The sequence below is a fragment of the Musca domestica genome, unplaced genomic scaffold, assembly GCF_030504385.1.
Source record: "Musca domestica strain aabys unplaced genomic scaffold, Musca_domestica.polishedcontigs.V.1.1 85, whole genome shotgun sequence".
Lineage (NCBI taxonomy): Eukaryota > Metazoa > Arthropoda > Insecta > Diptera > Muscidae > Musca > Musca domestica.
In genome coordinates this window covers 2,694,299-2,715,009 of record NW_026712418.1, presented here as the reverse complement: position 1 = coordinate 2,715,009, position 20,711 = coordinate 2,694,299, and the positions used below count along the sequence as shown (strand labels likewise).

General features: G+C 35.7%; 1 protein-coding gene across 1 annotated transcript; it reads right to left on the bottom strand.

Moving 5' to 3' along the window:
- Nucleotides 1-10,442: 10,442 nt before the first annotated feature.
- LOC131806718 (uncharacterized) lies at nt 10,443-13,374 on the bottom strand. The gene is made up of 2 exons (XM_059131328.1): nt 12,310-13,374; nt 10,443-10,484 (listed from the first exon to the last, which is right to left on the bottom strand). Exons 1-2 carry the CDS (start codon nt 13,372-13,374, stop codon nt 10,443-10,445), a joined length of 1,107 nt encoding a protein of 368 aa, XP_058987311.1.
- Nucleotides 13,375-20,711: the final 7,337 nt, after the last annotated feature.

Sequence of the window (20,711 nt, the reverse complement as noted above, 5' to 3'; positions counted from 1 at the left end):
TATACCCTACACCACAAGGTGGTCAGGGTATTATGCCTTTGTGCATTTGTTTGTAACAGACAATAGGAAACGAGATAGACCCATAGTTCCTTTTGATGATCTGCATAGAATCACTTTCTGAGTTGATTTATGCATGTCAGTCCGTCTGTCCGTCCGTCCGTCTGTCCATGTATTCTTGTGAACAAAATGAAGGTCGCATTTATTATCCGATTGAGATGAAATTTTGCAAACAACATTTGTTTGGCCCAAGGACGAACCCTATTGAACTTGGAGATAATCGGTAAAAATTTTGATATAGCTCCCATATATATCTTCGTCCGATTTGCATTTTATTGTGCACCAAACGTGTAATATCAGCCCGAATAGTATGGAATTTTGCACATACAACCAAATTAGGCCTGAAAATAAGTGTGCCAAATTTTATCGAAATCGGTTCAGATATAGCTATAGCTCCCATATATATTGTTCATCCGATTTGTTATTTTTGTCCTCCGCAGCCGTAATATGCACTCTGTAACAACAATATTTGGGGAAATATATCAAATGCAGCTCAGAAATACCTTTGCTAAATTTTATCGAGATCGGTTCAGATTTGGATATAGCTCCCATATATAACTTCGTCCGATTTACCATTTATTGTGCACCAAATGTCTAATATTTGTCCAAATGGAATGGAATTTGGCACATACGACCGAATTTAGTCTAGAAGGTAGTATGCCAAATTTGGTGAAGATCGGTTCAGATATAGTTATAGCTCCCATATATATTGTTCATCCGATTTATTGTATTTGTTACCCACAGCCGTAATATGCACTCCGTAACAACGATATTCAGGGAAATATATCAAATACAGCTCAGAAATATCTTTGCCAAATTTTATCGAGATCGGTTCAGATTTGGATATAGTTCCCATATATATTTTTATCTGATTTCAAATTAATTTCGCACCAAATGGGCAATACAAGTCCGAATTTAAAAGATACAAATGCTTCGGCATATTTAGTCCTTTGAATTTTAAATTATAATTATAATCATAGCGTGTATGATTGAACTCTCCCATAAAAACTTTTAATTATTAAGTGGAGCTCTACTAAATTAGCAAAGACTTTAGGACTTTCTTTACTGGTTTTTTTTTCGAAATTCGAAAAAATTTCTGAGATATTCGAATAAAGATTGTTTTTTCGAAAAAATCTGAGAGAATTGCAATTTTCGAATTCCGAAAAAATTAAAGTTGTGCTGAGTCGTACTCGGTTTGTGCACATTTGTGCCGTTAAAGTTTTTTGGATATATCTTACCAATTTCGAAAAAACGATAATTTCGAAAGTATGTCAGAATTGCAATTTTCGAATTTTGAAAAAATTAAAGTTGTGCTGGGTCGTGCTTGATTTGTCCTAACTTGTGCCGTTTATTTTTTCTCAATATTTTCAACCGTTTTCAAGATATGGCAATTTCGAAAAACCAGTATTTTTCAGAAAAATTGCTGTAATTTTTGTAAAAATTCAAATATCGAGATGTGGTAAATTGTGCTGAGTTGTGCTCACTTAGCACAATTTTTCGTCCATACATAACGAATTTCCACCTTTACTCGTTACTCGCTAAAAATTAAAAAAATTAATAACTTTTGTAATATATGGAATTTTTGAAATCTGCAAGTTGTCCTGAATTGTGCTCTCCTAGCACAATTTTTCGTCCATACATTGGAAATTTGTATCTCTACTCATTACTCGTTGTGCTAGGTGAGCACAATTCAGCACAACTTGCAGATTTCAAAAATTTCATATATTACAAAAGTTATTCATTTTTTTAATTTTTAGCGAGTAACGAGTAAAGTGATTTCCACCGACGGACGGACATCGCTAAAACGACATAGAATTTTGTGCTGATTCTTTGTGGGGTCTAAAATGTATATTTCGTGGTGTTACAAAAGGAATGACAAACTTAATATACCCTCCATACTATGGTGGATGGTAGAAAAATATACAGGGTTGATATCATTGTCATTAAAGCCTGGAATTCACTTCTATCACTCAGAAGTATCTTTTTTCGCTCCACTCTAAATTTACCTCCATTCCAGTAATCACTTATCCAACTTGCTAGTTTCATATTAACCAAAGAGAAAAACCTGAAAGAAAATCCACACACAAAAACCACAAGTATTGTAAATTAAAGTGACAGCCATCGGACAACACTTGAATGCCTCAGTGGACAGGCGAGAAGGCTTGAACACGATGTCGAACAAATCTAAGAGACAAGTCTACAGCAACACAAACAACAACTGCTAAACAAAAACAAAGAAAAATTGCATGATAAACAAACATCCATTCACAGCGATAGGGTGCAAAGTCTCCCAAAGAAAGAGATACACATGTACGCAGTAGCCAAGCCCATTGGCAAAGAAACGTTAATCTTGTTACCAATTTGCGCCTGCGTCACAGAATGTAATCAATGGCCAAGAGGCTAAAAGTTGTTTTGTTCTGTATTCTTGACATAGCGACATGAACCGGTTGGCAACATGTAACAACTCAGTAAACAAGGTAAACTTCATCGTTATAAATGCATGCGGCAACAGCAGCAGCCGTAACAACAGCATTCACTTTTGCTCTCAATTAGAGACACATGGCCGGATGGTAGACATTACGCATTGAATGTGTTTGGAAAAAAGTGCGGAAATTTATTAACGCAATATTTTACAGGTGGATCTCGGAATAAGTGTCATTGTGAGAATATACATTTAGGTGCTTGGATTTTCACTCTATGCCGACTAAAAAAAATGTAAAAATACTTTTTATCCAAATTTACCTTAATCAAGAAAACCTGAACGAAATAAATGTAAATCCATATAATAAATTTAAATTCAGCCACCAATTGGGAAAATAAACATTTTTTAATGTGTTATAAGTGCCGACATCTGTTATTCGTGTGATATGTGTTATTTCTGTGTTTAGGAACTTATGATTTTAAATTTCAAAAAAAAAAAAAACTTCAGTTGAAAACTAGTAAGGAAAAGTGAAAAGTCGCGAGGGGCCGACTATATGATACCCTACATCACTATGCATATTTAGTAGAGCTCACGTAACTAAAGAATTTATTTAAAGTAGAGCATACCACCTACAACATTTGGCTTTAGAGCAGTTAAAATTTGGTTTCAGAGGGAAAGAATATATTAGAGGCATATCCAATTCTGAATATTTTATACCAAATAACATTGCTATAGATTGTAGGATATCACCTCGAGAAGGATTATATTAAAAACAAGTAACTTTGAATACCCTCCACCATTTGGTACAAATTTAACAATTTAACAAGTAAAAAAGCAGTAAGTTCGGCCGGGCCGAACTTTGAATACCCTCCACCATTTGGAACGAATTAGAAAATTTTCAAAAAAATAAAATCCATTAAAAATTCTTTTAAAATCTTTAAAATATCTAATATAGGAAGGTGCCGATATATGGGGGGATATACGATATTGTGGACCTATAAAGACAAATCTATATCTGCGTGTAAAGTACTCACAAGGAACTCCGTGTGTGGATTTTCCGACAATACGATTGGAAAATGTGGCTAGAATCATCAAAATACCGAATATCGCTGGGTACCGTTATATGGGAGCTATACGTTATAGTTAACCTCACAAAGAACCCCTTGTGACCATTCCGTTGAAAAATATGGCTAAAACATCAAAATACCGAATATCGGGGGTACCGTTATATGAGGGCTATACAATATCGTGGATCTATATAGATAATTCTCTGCCGAGGTATAAAGTACCCACAAGGAACTCCTTGTGTGGATTTTCAGACAATTCCGATGAAAAATGTGGGTCAAATCATAAAATACCGAATATCGGGAGGTACCGTTATATGGGGGATATATATAATGTAGCTAAAATCATCAAAATACCGAATAAATGGAGGTACCATGGGGGTTATAAAACCTGGACCTGGATAGACAATTTTCTGTCATAGGCTGTAGTATCAACTACGAACTTCAAATGCGAAATTTGAAACAATTCTGGTAAATAATGTCGCTAAAATCATCAAAATACCGAATATCGGGGGTTCCGTCATATGGGGGCTATATGAAGACGTGGACCTGCTCAGACAATTTTCTGTCATAGGCTGTAGTATTCATTACGAACTTCAAATACTAAATTTGAAATAGTTCCGGTAAATAATGTCTCTAAAATCATCAAAATACCGAATACCGGAAGGTACCGTTATATGGGGGCTATACGAAGACGTGAACCTGCACGGACAATTTTCTGTCTTATGCTGTAGTATCCATTACGAACTTCAAATACCAAATTTGAAACAATTCCTTTGAATAATGTCCCTAAAATCATCAAAATACCGAATATCGGGAGGTACCGTTATATGGGGGCTATACGAAGATGTGGACCTACATGGGCCATTTTAAATACCAAAAGTCCTGCAGACATAATACACATTTGAGTAAAATTTTATCACCCTACTTCATTTCGTTCGGAAGCTAGAGTGATTTCCGCAGACGGAAGGAAAATGCTAAATCGACATAGAATTTAATGCTGATCAAGAATATATATTTGTGGGGTCTAAAATGTATATTTCGAGGTGCTACAAACGGAAAACGAACTTAATATGCCGTACATACTATGGTGGAGGGTATAAAAATATGATATTATTTGCGCAATAGACCTAAAATCGGATTAAGGATATATATGGAAGCTATATCCAAATCTTAGCCATTCTCGAAAAAATTTGGCAAGGGTATTTCCGAGCTTTATAAGATATCTGGTAGCAAATATCATTGTCATCGATTGCATATTACGAATATGAGGGACTTATACACCAAATCGGGTGAAAAATATATATATGAGATATAGCTATATCTGAACCGATTTTCTCCAAATTTACTTGCTTCTAGACTAAATTCGGTCGGATGTATCAAAATTTAAGAATTTTTGACAGATATTGGCCAAATGGTGCTCACTTAACAGGAAATCTTTTGAAGATATATATGGGTGCTATATCCAAATCTGAACGGAGCTTGAGAGGTATTTCTGAACTCTGTAAGATATCTGGTACCAAATATCATTGTTGTCGAATGCATATTACGCGAGTGAGGGACTTTAAACCCCAAATCTAATAAAACTATACTTACTTCTACACTAAATTCGGTCGGATGTGCCAAAATTCAGGTTAATTGGACTAATATTGGCCATTTGGAGCACATTTAACCCGAAATCGGTTGAAGATATACATGGATGCTATATCCAAATCTGAACCGAACTTGATAAAATATATCAGAGGTATTTCTGAACTCTATAAGATATCTGGTACCAAATATCATTGTTGTCGAATGCATATTACGTGAGTGAGAGACTTTAAACCCCAAATCGGATAAAACAAATAGATGGGAGCTTTAGCTATATCTAAACCGATTCACACCAAATTTGAAGTACTAATTTCTAGGGTGAATTAAATCGTAGTTTCCAAAATTCAGTCCATTTGGGTTGATATTATTCATTTGGCGCACAATAAACCAGATATTGGATAAGGATATATATGGGAGCTATATCCAAATCTGAACCGATCTTGATAAAATTTGACAGTGGTAATTCTGGGCTTAATCTGATGTGCGGTACCAAATATCATATCTGGAGTGCATATTACACGCTTGAGGGACTCTAATCCTCAAATCGGATGAAACGTATATATGGTAGCTATGGCTGTATCTGAACCGATTTTCTCCAAATTTGATGTACTTGCTTCTAGACTGAATTCGTTTGGATGTACCAACATTCAGGACTTTTGGACTGATATTGGTTATTTGGTGCACAGTTAACACGAAATCGGTGGAGGATATATAGGGGAGCTATATCCAAATCTGAACTGATCTTTACAAAATTTAATACACTTATTTCAGAGCTGTATCTTATATCTGGTACTACTGGATCATTGTTGTGTAATGCATATTACGCTTGTGACGGACTTTAAACCCCAAATTGGATAAAACATGTATATGGGAGCTATAGCTATATCTGCGCCAATTGATACCAAATTTGAAGTACTGGTTTATAGGATAAATTCAGTCGTATTTGTTAAAATTCTGTTCATTTGGGCTGATATTAATCATTTGGTGTACAATAAACCTGATAAAGGATACAAATATATATGGGAGTTATATCCTAATCTGAACAGTATCTGATGCCACGTACCAAATATCATTCTTCTGGAGTGCATATTACACGTTTGAGGGACTCTAAACCTCAAATCGGATGAAACACATATATGGTAGCTTTAGCTGTATCTGAACCGATTTTGATTTACTTGCTTCTAGACTGAATTCGGTGGGATATACCAAAATACAAGTCATTTGGAATTATATTAACCATTTGGTGGATAATTAACCCGAAATCGGTTGAAGATATATGGAAGCTATATTTACAACTAATCCGATTATCAGCAATGTCAATAGGGTTTGTCCTTGGGCAAAATTTCAACTCCAGCGAATAATAAATGCGACCTGCATTTTGTTCACAAGAATATTTGGACGGACGAACGGTCTGACATGCATAAATCGACTCAGAAAGTGATTCTATGGAGATCCTCAAAAGTAACTATGGGCCTTACTCGCTTCCTCCTCCATGCTACAAAAAAATGCACAAAGACATAATACCCTTACCACTTTATTGTGTAGGGTATAAAAATTCAAAATTTTATTGTATTTGCAGAGGCTGATCTGTGCGGCTTCGTTATTATGCTCAAGTTCAGTTCAATCATCTTTTCGCAACGCTTGATACTGAAATTCAAGTTCAAGTTTACGCACATGGGCTACGCATTGTATTCCTCGTCATTCCACGCTGGCACGCTCTCAATGGAAAAATAGAGTTCAATGTCCACAGCATCTGTTGCTGTCGCCATCAGTGTTAACGGTTTGCATTGACGTAAACTGGTTGGTCACAAGCCAAACAGCACGCACACAAGTTGACTAAATCGTTTTACGCAAGGCGCGTAAATAGGCTCGCACTCAACGTCACTGCAAGCGGAAGTTCTTGAAATATTTGACAGAGTTTTGGGGTGTTGCCCATAGTTGCTACACACTGCAGGCATGGGCATTTCATTGGCAGTGGTTTGGCGCGTGTTTTCCGCAAATGTTGCCCTAGTTTCGAATGCTTTTTCGAGTGTTTGCTGCAATGTTGTTGTTTTGGGTTAATTCGTGTTAATGCTCGAAATTGATACAGCCGCGACGTTGTTATTCTGTAATTTGTATTTCAAGTTGAATGCACTCCTCCTCGGACAGAATTGGGGTATAGATTTGTATCACTTTAGATTTTTGGCTTGCGTGCAGTAAAGTTGTTTTCAAGTTGTTTAGTTGAATATTAAACGTTTTGTTTGCTGTGAGGTTTTTTTGTCTTTGTTGTTGGCATATTCGAAATTTTGCCACGAGACTTGTTTGTCTGCCAACAAACTGATGATATTGACGAAGACGCTGTCGTTGGCATGGGTGTTCTCACAATACCCCTGTTGCCGTTGTTGTTGGTAATGGGCGTTTTAAAAAAATGCACATAGTTTGGTGTAGATTAAAAGTTTGAAATAGTTTTGGCGTTAATTAAATCGAATGGCATTCATTATCATGAAAACTATTAATTTGCCACTTTTAGTGAATTTCAATTGAATGCACATTTCAATGCAAACAAACAATCGCGCATTGCAAAGACCTTGAATCAGTTCAAATATTCATAGAATTATTACGAAATTATCGACATTTGAGTAATTGAGTTATTATCGAATGTGGAATGGCCCAATTGATCTCGTTTCTATTTATGTGCTGTGCAATTACAACATTGGAATTTCAAATCATTTGGATGGTGGTAATGGTATATTATTTTGAAAGAAATATTTTTACCCCACAACACTATGGGTTGGGGGTATTGTAAGTTTGATTGGGCCAAAAATTATGTAACACCTCGGAATATTGATACCCCCGATATTCGGTATTTTGATGATTTTAGCGACCTTATTTACCGGAATTGTTTCAAATTTGGTACTCGTAGTTCGTAATGGATACTACAGTCTAAGACAGAAAATGAACCATGTAGGTCCACGTCTTCGTATAGCCCCCATATATCAGTACCTACCTATATTCGGTATTTTTACGGCTATAGGTACAATACTCACCTAAATTGTTTGAGATGTCGTATTTGAAGTTCGTAATGAATGCTACAGCCTGTGACAGAAAATTGTCTATGCAGGTCAAGGTCTTCGTATAGCTCCGATATAACGATACCTCCCAATATTCGGTACTTTGATGATTTTAGCGTCATTATTTACCGGAGTAGTTTAAAATTACGTATTTAGAGTTCGTAATGGGAACTACAGTCTGTGACAGAAAATTGTATATGCAGGTCCTGGTCTTCGTATAGGCCCCATACATCAGTACCTCCCTATATTCGGTATTTTGACGATTTTAGGTACAATACCCACCGAAATGGTTTGAGATGTCGTATTTGAAGTTCGTAATGGATGCTACAGTCTGTGACAGAAAATTGTCTATGCTGATCCAGGTCTTCGCACAGCTCCAACATAACGGTACCTCCCAATATTCGGTACTTTGATGATTTTAGTGTCATTATTCACCGGAGTAGTTTAAAATTACGTATATAGAGTTCGTAATGGGAACTACAGTCTGTGACAGAAAATTGTATATGCAGGTCCTGGTCTTCGTATAGGCCCCATACATCAGTACCTCCCTATATTCGGTATTTTGACGATTTTAGGTACAATACCCACCGAAATGGTTTGAGATGTCGTATTTGAAGTTCGTAATGGATGCTACAGTCTGTGACAGAAAATTGTCTATGCTGATCCAGGTCTTCGCACAGCTCCAACATAACGGTACCTCCCAATATTCGGTACTTTGATGATTTTAGCGTCATTATTTACCGGAGTAGTTTAAAATTACGTATTTAGAGTTCGTAATGGGAACTACAGTCTGTGACAGAAAATTGTATATGCAGGTCCTGGTCTTCGTATAGGCCCCATACATCAGTACCTCCCTATATTCGGTATTTTGACGATTTTAGGTACAATACCCACCGAAATGGTTTGAGATGTCGTATTTGAAGTTCGTAATGGATGCTACAGTCTGTGACAGAAAATTGCCTATGCTGATCCAGGTCTTCGCACAGCTCCAACATAACGGTACCTCCCTATATACCGTATTTTGATGATTCTAGCTACATTATTCACCGTTTATTTCAAGTTTCGAATTTGAATATGGTAATGGCTTATGACAAACAAAGCCTATGTAGGTCTACCTCGTATAGACCCCAATATAGAGGCTATATTCGATAGTTTTAAGATTTTAACAGAATTTTTAACGGATTTTATTTTTTTAAAATTTCCGAATTAGTTCCATATGGTGGAGGGTATTCAAAGTTCGGCCCGGCCGAACTTACTGCTTTTTAACTTGTTTATGAAATAATTTAAGAAGAATTTGTAACAAAACACTTCATTAAGTGCAAAATGGGATTTTTTGGCCTCAACCATGGGAAAACGTACTAATGTCAACATTTATTCATAGACCGTATATCCTGCATTGTAAAGATATTTATTTGATTTTTAGTTAATTTAAGTAATTAATTTTTCACAAATTTTATTGAATAATGTAAATGACAATTGCATGTACATATGCTCAGAAATAAAAATTTGCTGAAATAAAAGAACTAAGAAGAGAATGGTTAGTGGAATACTTGCTGCTTTGATGTTGTTCGTTCTGATGTCAAAATAGAAGAAGAAATATGAAATCAATGCAAAATGATTGAACCTAAATAATGTAACACTCAAATTATCATTGAGTTAAAAGTATGGTTCGCTTAGCACACGATACCAGTTTTATGACACTCGTTTCAGTGAGTATGAGAGCGGCAGCAACAACAATCATTACACTTAGTAAAACAGCATAGGTAAAAACAGAATGATGAAACAAGTTCCACTGACCATTCTCGTCGTTCTCTTACCCTGCTGATAAATAGTTTATGTACAGTAAGCAAGTTAATTTAATGAGTTAAATGCTAATTCTAATTACTTATTAATAATTAATTTTGAGCATTCTTAATATTAAAATAATAATGAAATATTGATTTTTACAACATGCTCCCCCCTTATGAACGAAGTTCATACGTAAATTTGAATAAGACGGCCACACGGTGGGAGTGTTTTAGTCGAACTCGCAAGTTCCGCTATGCTCCGACTCACAGCGCTAATTCAAAGGCACCGTCTTACTCATTGAGCAAAATCTTTAGTAGGGGAACATGAATAGTGATTGTAGTAAGACATCTTTCGGGAATATGTGTTCAGAGATTGTATACAAGTTTGTTTTTATGAATAATTTTCAGCATTTCCAATGTTTTTCTGGGAATCGCATTCTGATTTTGCCATCAGTTCCTGGATGGACATCGGTTATTCGGCCAAGAAGCCATTGTCCAGGGCCGCATCTTTCATCTGCAATCAGCACAAGATCACCAATTTCAGCATTTCTGGTTCCATGCAACCATTTTGGGCGAGACTGTAGCCGATTGAGGTACTCGTTGCGCCAACGTTTCCAGAAATGTTGTTTCATTCGTTCTAATCTTTTCCATCGATCTAAATGGTTTTCATTAATGTCAAGTAGAGTTTCTTGCTGGATACAATTTGTTGGTTCACCAATTAAGAAGTGGGCTGGAGTCAGGGCTTCATGATCCGATGGATCAGATGACAAAGGGCACAAAGGTCGCGAGTTTAAACAGCTTTCAATTTGGCAAAGTAAAGTGGAAAGTTCCTCAAAACTAAGTAGCCTGTCACCAACAATACGTTTTAGATGGTACTTTACAGATTTTACACCTGCCTCCCATAGTCCTCCAAAGTTTGGTGATGCGGGAGGTATAAAGTGCCATGTAGTACCATTTGTATTTAGATTGTGGCGTAGTTCCGATGGCAAAGATTTAAGGGACCTTTTTTGAAGAACTTGTAGCTCTTTAGAAGCGCCTACGAAATTTGTTCCACAATCGGAATAAACGTCAGTACATATGCCTCTGCGGGATACAAAGCGTTTGAAAGCTGCTAGAAAGGCTGTTGTTGTGAGGTCTGTGACAGCTTCTAAGTGTAATGCCTTAGTCACCATACACACAAACAAACATATATAACCTTTGGAAGTCACAGCTGACCTTAGAGTGGAATTTTTAATCATAATTGGCCCAGCATAGTCTACACCGCTATGTTTGAATGGTCGGCTAATATGTAGTCGAACTGGGGGTAGATTTCCCATTATTTGTTGAGAGGTCTTTGCAGAATATCTAAAGCACTTCAAGCATTGTGAAATTATTGTCTTTGTTAATTGAGTTCCGGATAATATCCAATAGTGTCTATTAACGTAAGACATTGTGAGAGTAATACCGCCATGCAGAGTTCTTTCATGGGCATCTCTAATAATTAGTTTAGACAGTGGATTACCTTTTGATAAAACAATTGGATGCATTATACTGTACTCCAAATTTGAGTTTTGCAGACGGCCTCCCACTCGTATAACACCTTGTTCGTCGATAAAAGGCGTAAGTTTTAGCAATGGGCTATGTTTTAGTGGAGTATTGTTTAAAAGAAGTTTTATTTCTTGGGGAAAATCAATTGCCTGGACTTCTTTTATTAAAAAGTGCAGAGTATTAATTTTTTCTAGAGCTGTCAAACATCCTACCATTCTTGTTTTTGGATTTCTAATATTATGCACATACCGAAAACAGAGAGATATTACTCGCAATAATTTTTGAAAATTTGAATATTTGGTAAGCAATTCGTTGTAAACCTTTTTTACGAGATTATGTGTAGTCATCTTTGGTTTCCTGATTTCTTCACTTGTATTAAGGTGTGGAAGAGACTTAGGCCAAGAGGAAGGGGGCTCTTGCAAAAATTGAGGCCCAGACCACCACATCTTATAATGTAATAAATCACTCGCTGATATACCTCTGGAAGCGCAGTCAGCGGGATTTAGAGCTGATGGAACATAATTCCATTGAAGTGGACTACTAAGCCTTTGTATATCAGCTACTCTGTTAGCCACATAGACGGTCCACTGTGAAGGAGGTTTTCTAATCCAGCTTAAGACTGTTGTGCTATCGCTCCAGTAAAAAATATTGCGGATAGAATATCCTGATAATGACCTCTTTACATTTTCTGTTAGAAGCGCTAGTAATTTTGCTGCACAAAGCTCCAATCTGGGTATAGTCACCGATTTGATGGGAGAAACCTTCGATTTGGCTTGCAAAATTGAAACGACAATGCCTTTAGGAGTACTCACCCTAGAGTATACAACAGCAGCATAAGCTTCGGTAGAAGCATCACAGAAACAGTGAAGTTCAATTGGCGAATGTTGAGACCATTTTATCCATCTTGGGATCTTAACTTTGGTGAGTTCCCTCAAAGAGATCCTGTGTTTTGTCCAAGCCTTTTCTAACTCTGTTGGTAGTTTGTCATCCCAATCTAAAACATGCTCCCAGAGTTTTTTAAATATGGACTTTGAAATTAATGTGGTTGGAGTTAACCAGCCCAATGGATCATATAGCCTAGCCGACTCAGACAAGATCGATCTCTTTGAGATAGTTGGGTTCTCATCCAGTATTACATTAAAGCAAAAAGAATCACTATTAATATTCCATTGGACACCTAGCGTTTTAACCACATTGTCTTTGCTGAAGCATATAGTTGAAGAGGAATCTCGACAAGCTTCTGGAATTTTGCTTAGGAAATCTGCAGAATTCGAGTTCCATTTACGAAGATTGCAGCCACCTGACTTCAAAAGATCGCATAAATCAGTGTATAATAATTGGGCTTCATCTATCGTTTCAGCCCCAGATAAAATGTCATCGACATACGAATCTGCTACTAAAACTTTGGCTGCCTTTGGATATTCATTGTTGAAATCTTCTGCTAATTTATGTAGGACACGGATTGCTAAGTAGGGCGCACTTGTGGTGCCATAGGTGACAGTGTTAAGCTCATAAATATGCATAGGCTCTGAGGAATTCTGTCTCCACAAAATTTGTTGGAATTTGCGATGATCAGGATTAACGTCGATTTGACGGAACATTTTTTCGATATCCGCACTAAATGCAATTTTGTGGGTGCGCCATTTGGTAATAATAGACGGAAGGTCGTTTTGCAGGGCTGGACCAGGAGCTAAAATATCATTGAGGGAATTGAATTCTGGAAAGTGGCTACTGCCATCAAATACAACACGAAGTTTGGTTGTACTGCTGTCCTCTTTAAAGACTCCGTGATGGGGAAGGAAGTAGGAGTTTTGTCGTACATCGTCTGGATAGCTACCAATTTTGGTCATATGACCTAAAGTCTCATATTCATTCATGAACGTTTTATAGGCCTGGCCAAATTCAGGTCTCTTCGAAAATGATACTTCTAAATGCCGTAGTCTTCTAAGTGCATTCAGGGCGTTATTTTGCAAGTTTGGGGTTTTATTAGAGGATATTATTGATTTAAAAGGTAAACTTACTAAATAACGTCCATTTTCTTGACGCGTTGTTGAGGTTTTGAAATAATTCTCACATAATATTTCCTCTTGATTTGGAGACCTTTTTAAAGACACTTCTTCTTGTTCCCAGAATGATCTCAGTATTTTTTCTAAATTGGTATTGTGTATATGAATATTATGTGATAGCAAACTCTCACTTGTGCCTGAAAAGACCCAACCAAAGTGAGTATTCTGAAAGAAAAGTCCTTTGTGGACAAAAGATTCAGATGGAATTTTAATTTTTGCACAAACGTCCGACCCTAATATTAGATCAATTCTGTCTGTTTTATAGAAGAAAGGATCAGCAAGATCTTCTGTTTCAATATCTGGCAAAGAAATATTTTTGAATGAAATATCAGGAGTATACGATGACAAATTTGGTAGCACTAATGCCGTACATAAAAGCACAGACTGATTTTTGCGGTTAAGCAAATCAATATTAACAGAATATTTGGATATATTTCCATGACCACCACCTACGCCAATGACATTGCATTGATTTCTCATTTTTCTTAACCCTAAAAGTTGCACTGCAGCTTCAGTAATAAGACTCCCTTGCGAACCAGGATCTAACAATGCCCGTAACGAAATTGTATGGCCATTTTTAGAAACATTTAGGCGAATTGTGTACAAAAGTATAGATGGGTGCGTATTTGAACTATTAGATGATATTTGAGAATTCTGGTTTGAATCAGATTTTCCTGCATACATATGACCAGATGGTTCATTAGGATGCAAAATTGTGTGATGCATTTCCCTGCAAATTACACAACGAAAAGGTGAGTCGCAGTTATTTATGTTATGTCCAACAGTAAGGCAGTTGCGGCATATATTTTTGCTTAATATGAACTCGTTTTTCAAGTCCAAGGATAACGAAAGAAATTTATAACATTTTGGAAGAGAGTGATTACTTTTTTCACAATAGAGACAATTTCTTTGATTGGATTTTGATATCCTTCCAGTGTGACAAGATGTCTTCTTTGAAAACTTATTGGTTTTAGTAAATTTAGGTTTACCCGTTAAAGTAGGGTATTGGTCGCTTAGCGATTCCAAAGTTCGAAAAGTTCTTTCAAGAAATGAAAAAAGTTCAGAACGAGATGGCAAGTTTGAACTGGATTTGAGAGAATTTTCCCAATCTCTTCTAGTTTGTAAGTCAAGTTTTTGAATGATTAAATGGATAAGGATAGGATCCCAGCTAATTGTACTTAGTCCAAGGTTGCTTAGAGATGCGAGGCATTCTTGTGTAGAATCGAGAATGATCTTGATAGACTGAAAACCTCCATCTGACTTTGGTATGTTAAAAAGTTTAGAAATGAGATTTCCAACTAACATTCGTTTGTTATGGTATCTCGCCTCCAAAATTTGCCACGCTGAATCGTAATTTGCCTCAGTGGCTGAAAAAGTTTTTATCAAATTTGCAGCTTCCCCTGAAATACTACTTTTTAAATAAAAGAACTTTTGCACTTTGTTCAACGAATCATTGTTATGCACCAGCGATGAAAAAAGGTCTTGAAAAGGAACCCAATCGATATAATCGCCAGAAAATTTTGGTAAATTTATCTTTGGAAGGCGAGTGTCTGAAAATATTGTTTCTGAACGATTATTCGGCGCAGAAAACGTGCTAGTTAAGGGTGAATGTGTTGTTGAGTTATCTGGAAGGGAATCAATCAAATGTCCCTTAAAAGTTAAATATTTTTCAGAGAAATGGAAAAACACTTCGTCTGTTAAATATGGAACATCACTTTCAGACATTGATGATTCATGCACTAGTCTGACAATTGTTCCATGCTGGCTCTCAAATTTAGTGAAGATATCATCAAGAAGTTGTGCCAGGGAATTTAAATAACCATGAGTTTTTTCTTCTCTGGATTTTTTATTAAATCCAAGTTCATGCTTGTTAATCAAATCCAGCAGACCACGTTGTTCTTTGATTAAAATGTCAAGCGAACTCATGTTTAAGCACTTCTTAATACACAGACTTGCACCAACTATTTTATTTTACAAAATTTCGGAATTAACTTTCCCGGGTTTCGGCACCAAATTTATATGTAAAGATATTTATTTGATTTTTAGTTAATTTAAGTAATTAATTTTTCACAAATTTTATTGAATAATGTAAATGACAATTGCATGTACATATGCTCAGAAATAAAAATTTGCTGAAATAAAAGAACTAAGAAGAGAATGGTTAGTGGAATACTTGCTGCTTTGATGTTGTTCGTTCTGATGTCAAAATAGAAGAAGAAATATGAAATCAATGCAAAATGATTGAACCTAAATAATGTAACACTCAAATTATCATTGAGTTAAAAGTATGGTTCGCTTAGCACACGATACCAGTTTTATGACACTCGTTTCAGTGAGTATGAGAGCGGCAGCAACAACAATCATTACACTTAGTAAAACAGCATAGGTAAAAACAGAATGATGAAACAAGTTCCACTGACCATTCTCGTCGTTCTCTTACCCTGCTGATAAATAGTTTATGTACAGTAAGCAAGTTAATTTAATGAGTTAAATGCTAATTCTAATTACTTATTAATAATTAATTTTGAGCATTCTTAATATTAAAATAATAATGAAATATTGATTTTTACAACATGCCAATACCAAACATTCAGAACCATAAATTCAAAATCGATGTCAAAATTGTGATTAAAATTTATGACTAGTAAGTCATATCAAATAGGATTGTTATTGTATCATGGCTTTAGTCGGGTTTAAATTTGAAATCGTTTAAAACTGAAATATGGGAGCTATATTTTAATACTAGCAGGTGCTCGCTGCTTCGTCATCGAAAAGTCCATCAACATTATTTCCACGTCTGTTCATAATAAGAAGTGTCTACCACCATATCTATATCTTAGAAACCAACTGTGTCCTCAATATCAAATTTCAGGATTCAAGCTCAATCCATTCACTCAACCGTAAATTTAGTATAATTTAGTACTTTTTGAACAATCATAGTACGCATTCCCAAATGCACCTTCTTCTCTCAAAACTATTTACCAACAGCATCTTCCATATCAAATTCTAATTCTATCCTAAGACCCAATCCCATATTTATTGCCATACTTTTCGTACAGATATACTACACATGTCCAAAACCACCTTCTTTTCTTCATCCTTGACCGCAACAGTGACCTCGATACCAAATTTTAGAATGCCATCTCTATCCCATCACCCAACGGCACATTTTGTGGCATTTGCACTTTCCGTACGTCCATAGTACCCATATCCACAAGCACCTCTTTCTCTCAAATACGGACAACAACAGTTATATCCATATTAAATTTTAAGATTTAAGCTCTATTTCCTCAAACAATACCAAATTTATTACTATTTAGTATTTTACGTACAATTATTGTACACATTTCCGAAACCAACTCCATATGTCCAGAAATCCTCATGTCGGGCCCAAAAGGGAATATATATATTTGATCAGTGTATAATTCTAAGTCGATTTAGAGATATCCGACTGTTTGTCTGTTGTAATCACGCTATTGTCGGAACGCATATGTGTATTTTGCCAGTAGGAAGGTAAAAATGGGCCAGATCGGTCCACGTTTTCGTATATCCCCCACATAACTGTACAACCCTATATTCGGTATATTTATGATATTAGCGACATTATTTACCGGAAGTGTTGCAAATTTCGTATTTGAAGATTTTAATGAGTATTGCAGCCTATGACAAAAAAATCGCATACTCAGGTTTACGTTTTCGTAAAGTCCTCAAATAAGCGTATCTTCCAATTTTCGGTATTTTAATGATTGATAATGATAATGATTTTTCAAATTTCGTATTTGAAGTTCATACCCATTACGAACAGCCTATTACTGAAAATTGCCAATACAAGTCCACGTCTGAATAACCGGAATTGTTTCAAAATTCGTACTTGAAGTTTGGAATCGGTACTACAGCCTATGACAAAAAATTACTTATGAAGGACCACGTTTTCGTATAACCCCCATGTAAGGAGTTTCATTTTTTTACGTAATCGTTTTTAAAAATTTCAAGTTCCTTCAAAATGGTGGAGGGTATTAAAAGTTCGGCACGACCGAACTTAGCACCTTTTTTGCTTGTTTTTGACTTATTTGTTTTTCCTTCAGAAGCGTAAACAAAGAAATCGGTAGGTCTGCCAATGCGTGAACATGCCACGTTCAGCTTTAAAAACAAAATTTTCTGGAGGTACCCCCGATCTGATGAAATTATATAGCTTATGTTACTTTCAGGCGATGCTGTAGTATATATGGAAATTTTCAGGAAAATCTGATTAAGGTTTTTGATTCTATAAATTACAAACAAACAATCAAACGTACAAAAATATTCTTCTTGTATGGATATAGAAAATGGATTTCAGCTCCATTTCTTCACCCAATACCAAATGTAGTACCTTTTAGTATTTTTTGTACAAATATAGGACGCATTTCCAAAACACCATTAAATCTCAGACACAGATACCATTAGTAATCTAAATATCAAATATCAGAATCTAAAACTATAGCACACATTGCCGAAACCACCTCCATATATCTAGGATACATATGAACTGCGACCCTAATACCAATTTCAGATTTCAAGCACTATCTGGTCACCCAATATCAAATTGTAGCAAATGCAGTACTATTTAGTACTATTTTTACAATTATAGTACACACTTCCGAAACCACCTCTTTATCACCACCCACAAGGATCACAAAACACACTTAGTACACTCTTCCAAAACCAACTTTATATATCAAACTTGCTTCCCAACCTTGATTTTCATACAAAATTTCAAATTTTTAACTTCATCCGTTCACATAATACCGAATGGTACCATTTAGTTTAGTTAGCATCTACCATGCACTCCATCAGTGACTCTCATTTCAAATTTCAGAATTCCAGCTCCATCGGTTCATTACAATAGCAATTTGTACCAAATTTAGTATCATTTAGTACACATGAGTACGAATTTCAAAAGTTTCCTTCATTCCCCAATCCCACACTCCCACAGTAATCCCAATTCCAAATTTTAGGATTCTGAATTTTATTTAGTACATTTTAGTACATATAAGTACAAATTTGCAAAACTTCACACATATGCCAATTCTACAATCCGACAGTAATCTTATTTCCAACTTTCAGGATATCAACTGTATTGGTTCACTCAAATCAGAATTCTACCAAATTTAGTACCATATGGTGCACTTAATCACATATTTACATATCTAGCTAAATCTTACAGTCCAATAGAAATCTTAATTTCAAATTTCAAGATTCGAACTCTACCGGTTCTCCCAAGATTTAAATTGTACAAAATTTAGTATAATTTAATACACATAAGCATGAATTTCCAAAACTACCTACTTACCTCAGTCCTACAATGCAGTAGTAATTTCAGGATTCCAAATCTATTGCTTCTCCCAAAATTTAAATTGTACCAAATTTAGTGACACTTAGTACGCGAATTTCAAAAACTTTCAAACGCAATAGTAATCATATTTCTAAATTCTAACTCTATTGATTCACCAAAATCGAAATTGTACCAAATTTAGTACTTTTCGTGCACATAGGTACAAATTACGAAAACTTCCTGCATATTCCAATCCTACACTCCACCAGTACTTTTTAATATTTTTCGTACAGTTCTAGTACAAAGTCCCAAAAACCCATCCTTGACTTTGGAATTGTCTTCAACGTTTTGGTATTGTCCACTTAAAACAGTGCATATTTCATGTGGTCTTTTAGATGTTTCTTATTCAATATTTCAATTACCATGGCAACGTTTTATAATTTGGCATTTTAGTGGCTAAACATCCTTTCAGTCCAAATTCGGTTAATTTCAAGGAATTTACTACAATATTATTTGTAATTCGATATTTGGAGTTAAAGTTTTTAAGTTCTTAACGATTTTTCCAGCCCATTGCCTGTAAATTCATTCGGTGATGAAAACATATTTTTCACATTTCAATATATCGGAATAGACTGTCTTTTTGTTCTTAAATTGTTATACCCTACAACACTATATGTTGGGGGTATTATAAGTTTGATTGGGCCAAAAATTATGTAGCACCTCGAAATATTGACTTCCCACATAGGAAAGTATATATGGATCTTCCTATCTCGCCGAGTTGAGTCGATCTAGCTATGTATATCCGTCCGTCAGTCTGTCCGTCTGTCCATGTTAATTTGTAATCACTCTACAGGTCGCAATTATGGCCCGATCTTCAGGAAATTTAGATTGGAGGTGGGGCTAGGGTCAGAATAGAACCCTATTTCTTTTGGAGATGATCGCATAATATTTAGTGGTCGAAATGGACCAAAAACTGAAAAAATGTCGAATTTTGCAGTAGCTATACAGGTCGCAATTATAGACCAATCGCATGTAGCTAGAGTTTAGGGCGGGGAAGAAGCCTACCAATTTGGGTGGTCATCGGATAATATTTAGCGGGTAAAATAGACCATATCTTTTGTGTTGAAAAAATTCAAAATTTTTCATTAAACCGCGAATATTTTAAATCCCGGCGAAATCACAAAGCCATGACAAGGTTACTTCTGATGTTGACATCCAACTAATTGGATATATAGCAAAATATATGCGATATATATGTCTATCAAAGAAGATATGCTTGAAAGATCTCTTATATGTAGAGAACGGCTGAACTGATTTCGACAGTTCTCATTAATTCAGAATGGCCTCTTGGCAGGAAAGAAACAACGTCTAAAAAATCGCATAAAAATATCTCTCTAAAGATGAAGATATTGATTTTGTAAAATTATCTCATATTTTTTTCAATTTTGTCACATTTTTGGCATTATTTTCATTTTGAATTAAACATTTGGTAATATTTCTACAGCTAACAAAACTAAGTAGTTAGGATAACAGGATATCATATACAGATCGCATTTATGGTCCGATCCTAACGAAATTTTGCATGGGGATCAGATGAGGGTCAGAATAGAAGCCTACTCTTTTTGGAGATGATCGCTATATATTTAGGGGTTGAAATGGACCATAAAAATTGCAAAATTGTCAGCAGGTCGTAATTATTGCCCGATCCTCACGCACATTTGAATGGGGGTTACCGCAAATTGCAAAAGCCAAGCAGTTTCGGATGGCCATCCAAAAATATTCAATGTGTGAAATAGTTTGCCAACTTTTGTAGATAAAATACGAAAATGTCCATTCC

Bases quoted from the DNA above. Each gene is read 5' to 3' on its own strand.
- LOC131806718 (XM_059131328.1), bottom strand. From the start codon at position 13,374: ATGAATGAATATGAGACTTTAGGTCATATGACCAAAATTGGTAGCTAT. The intron at 10,485-12,309 runs GTGAGTACTCCT...TGCTGATTGCAG, and splicing joins CTGCTGTTGTATACTCTAGG to ATGAAAGATGCGGCCCTGGA.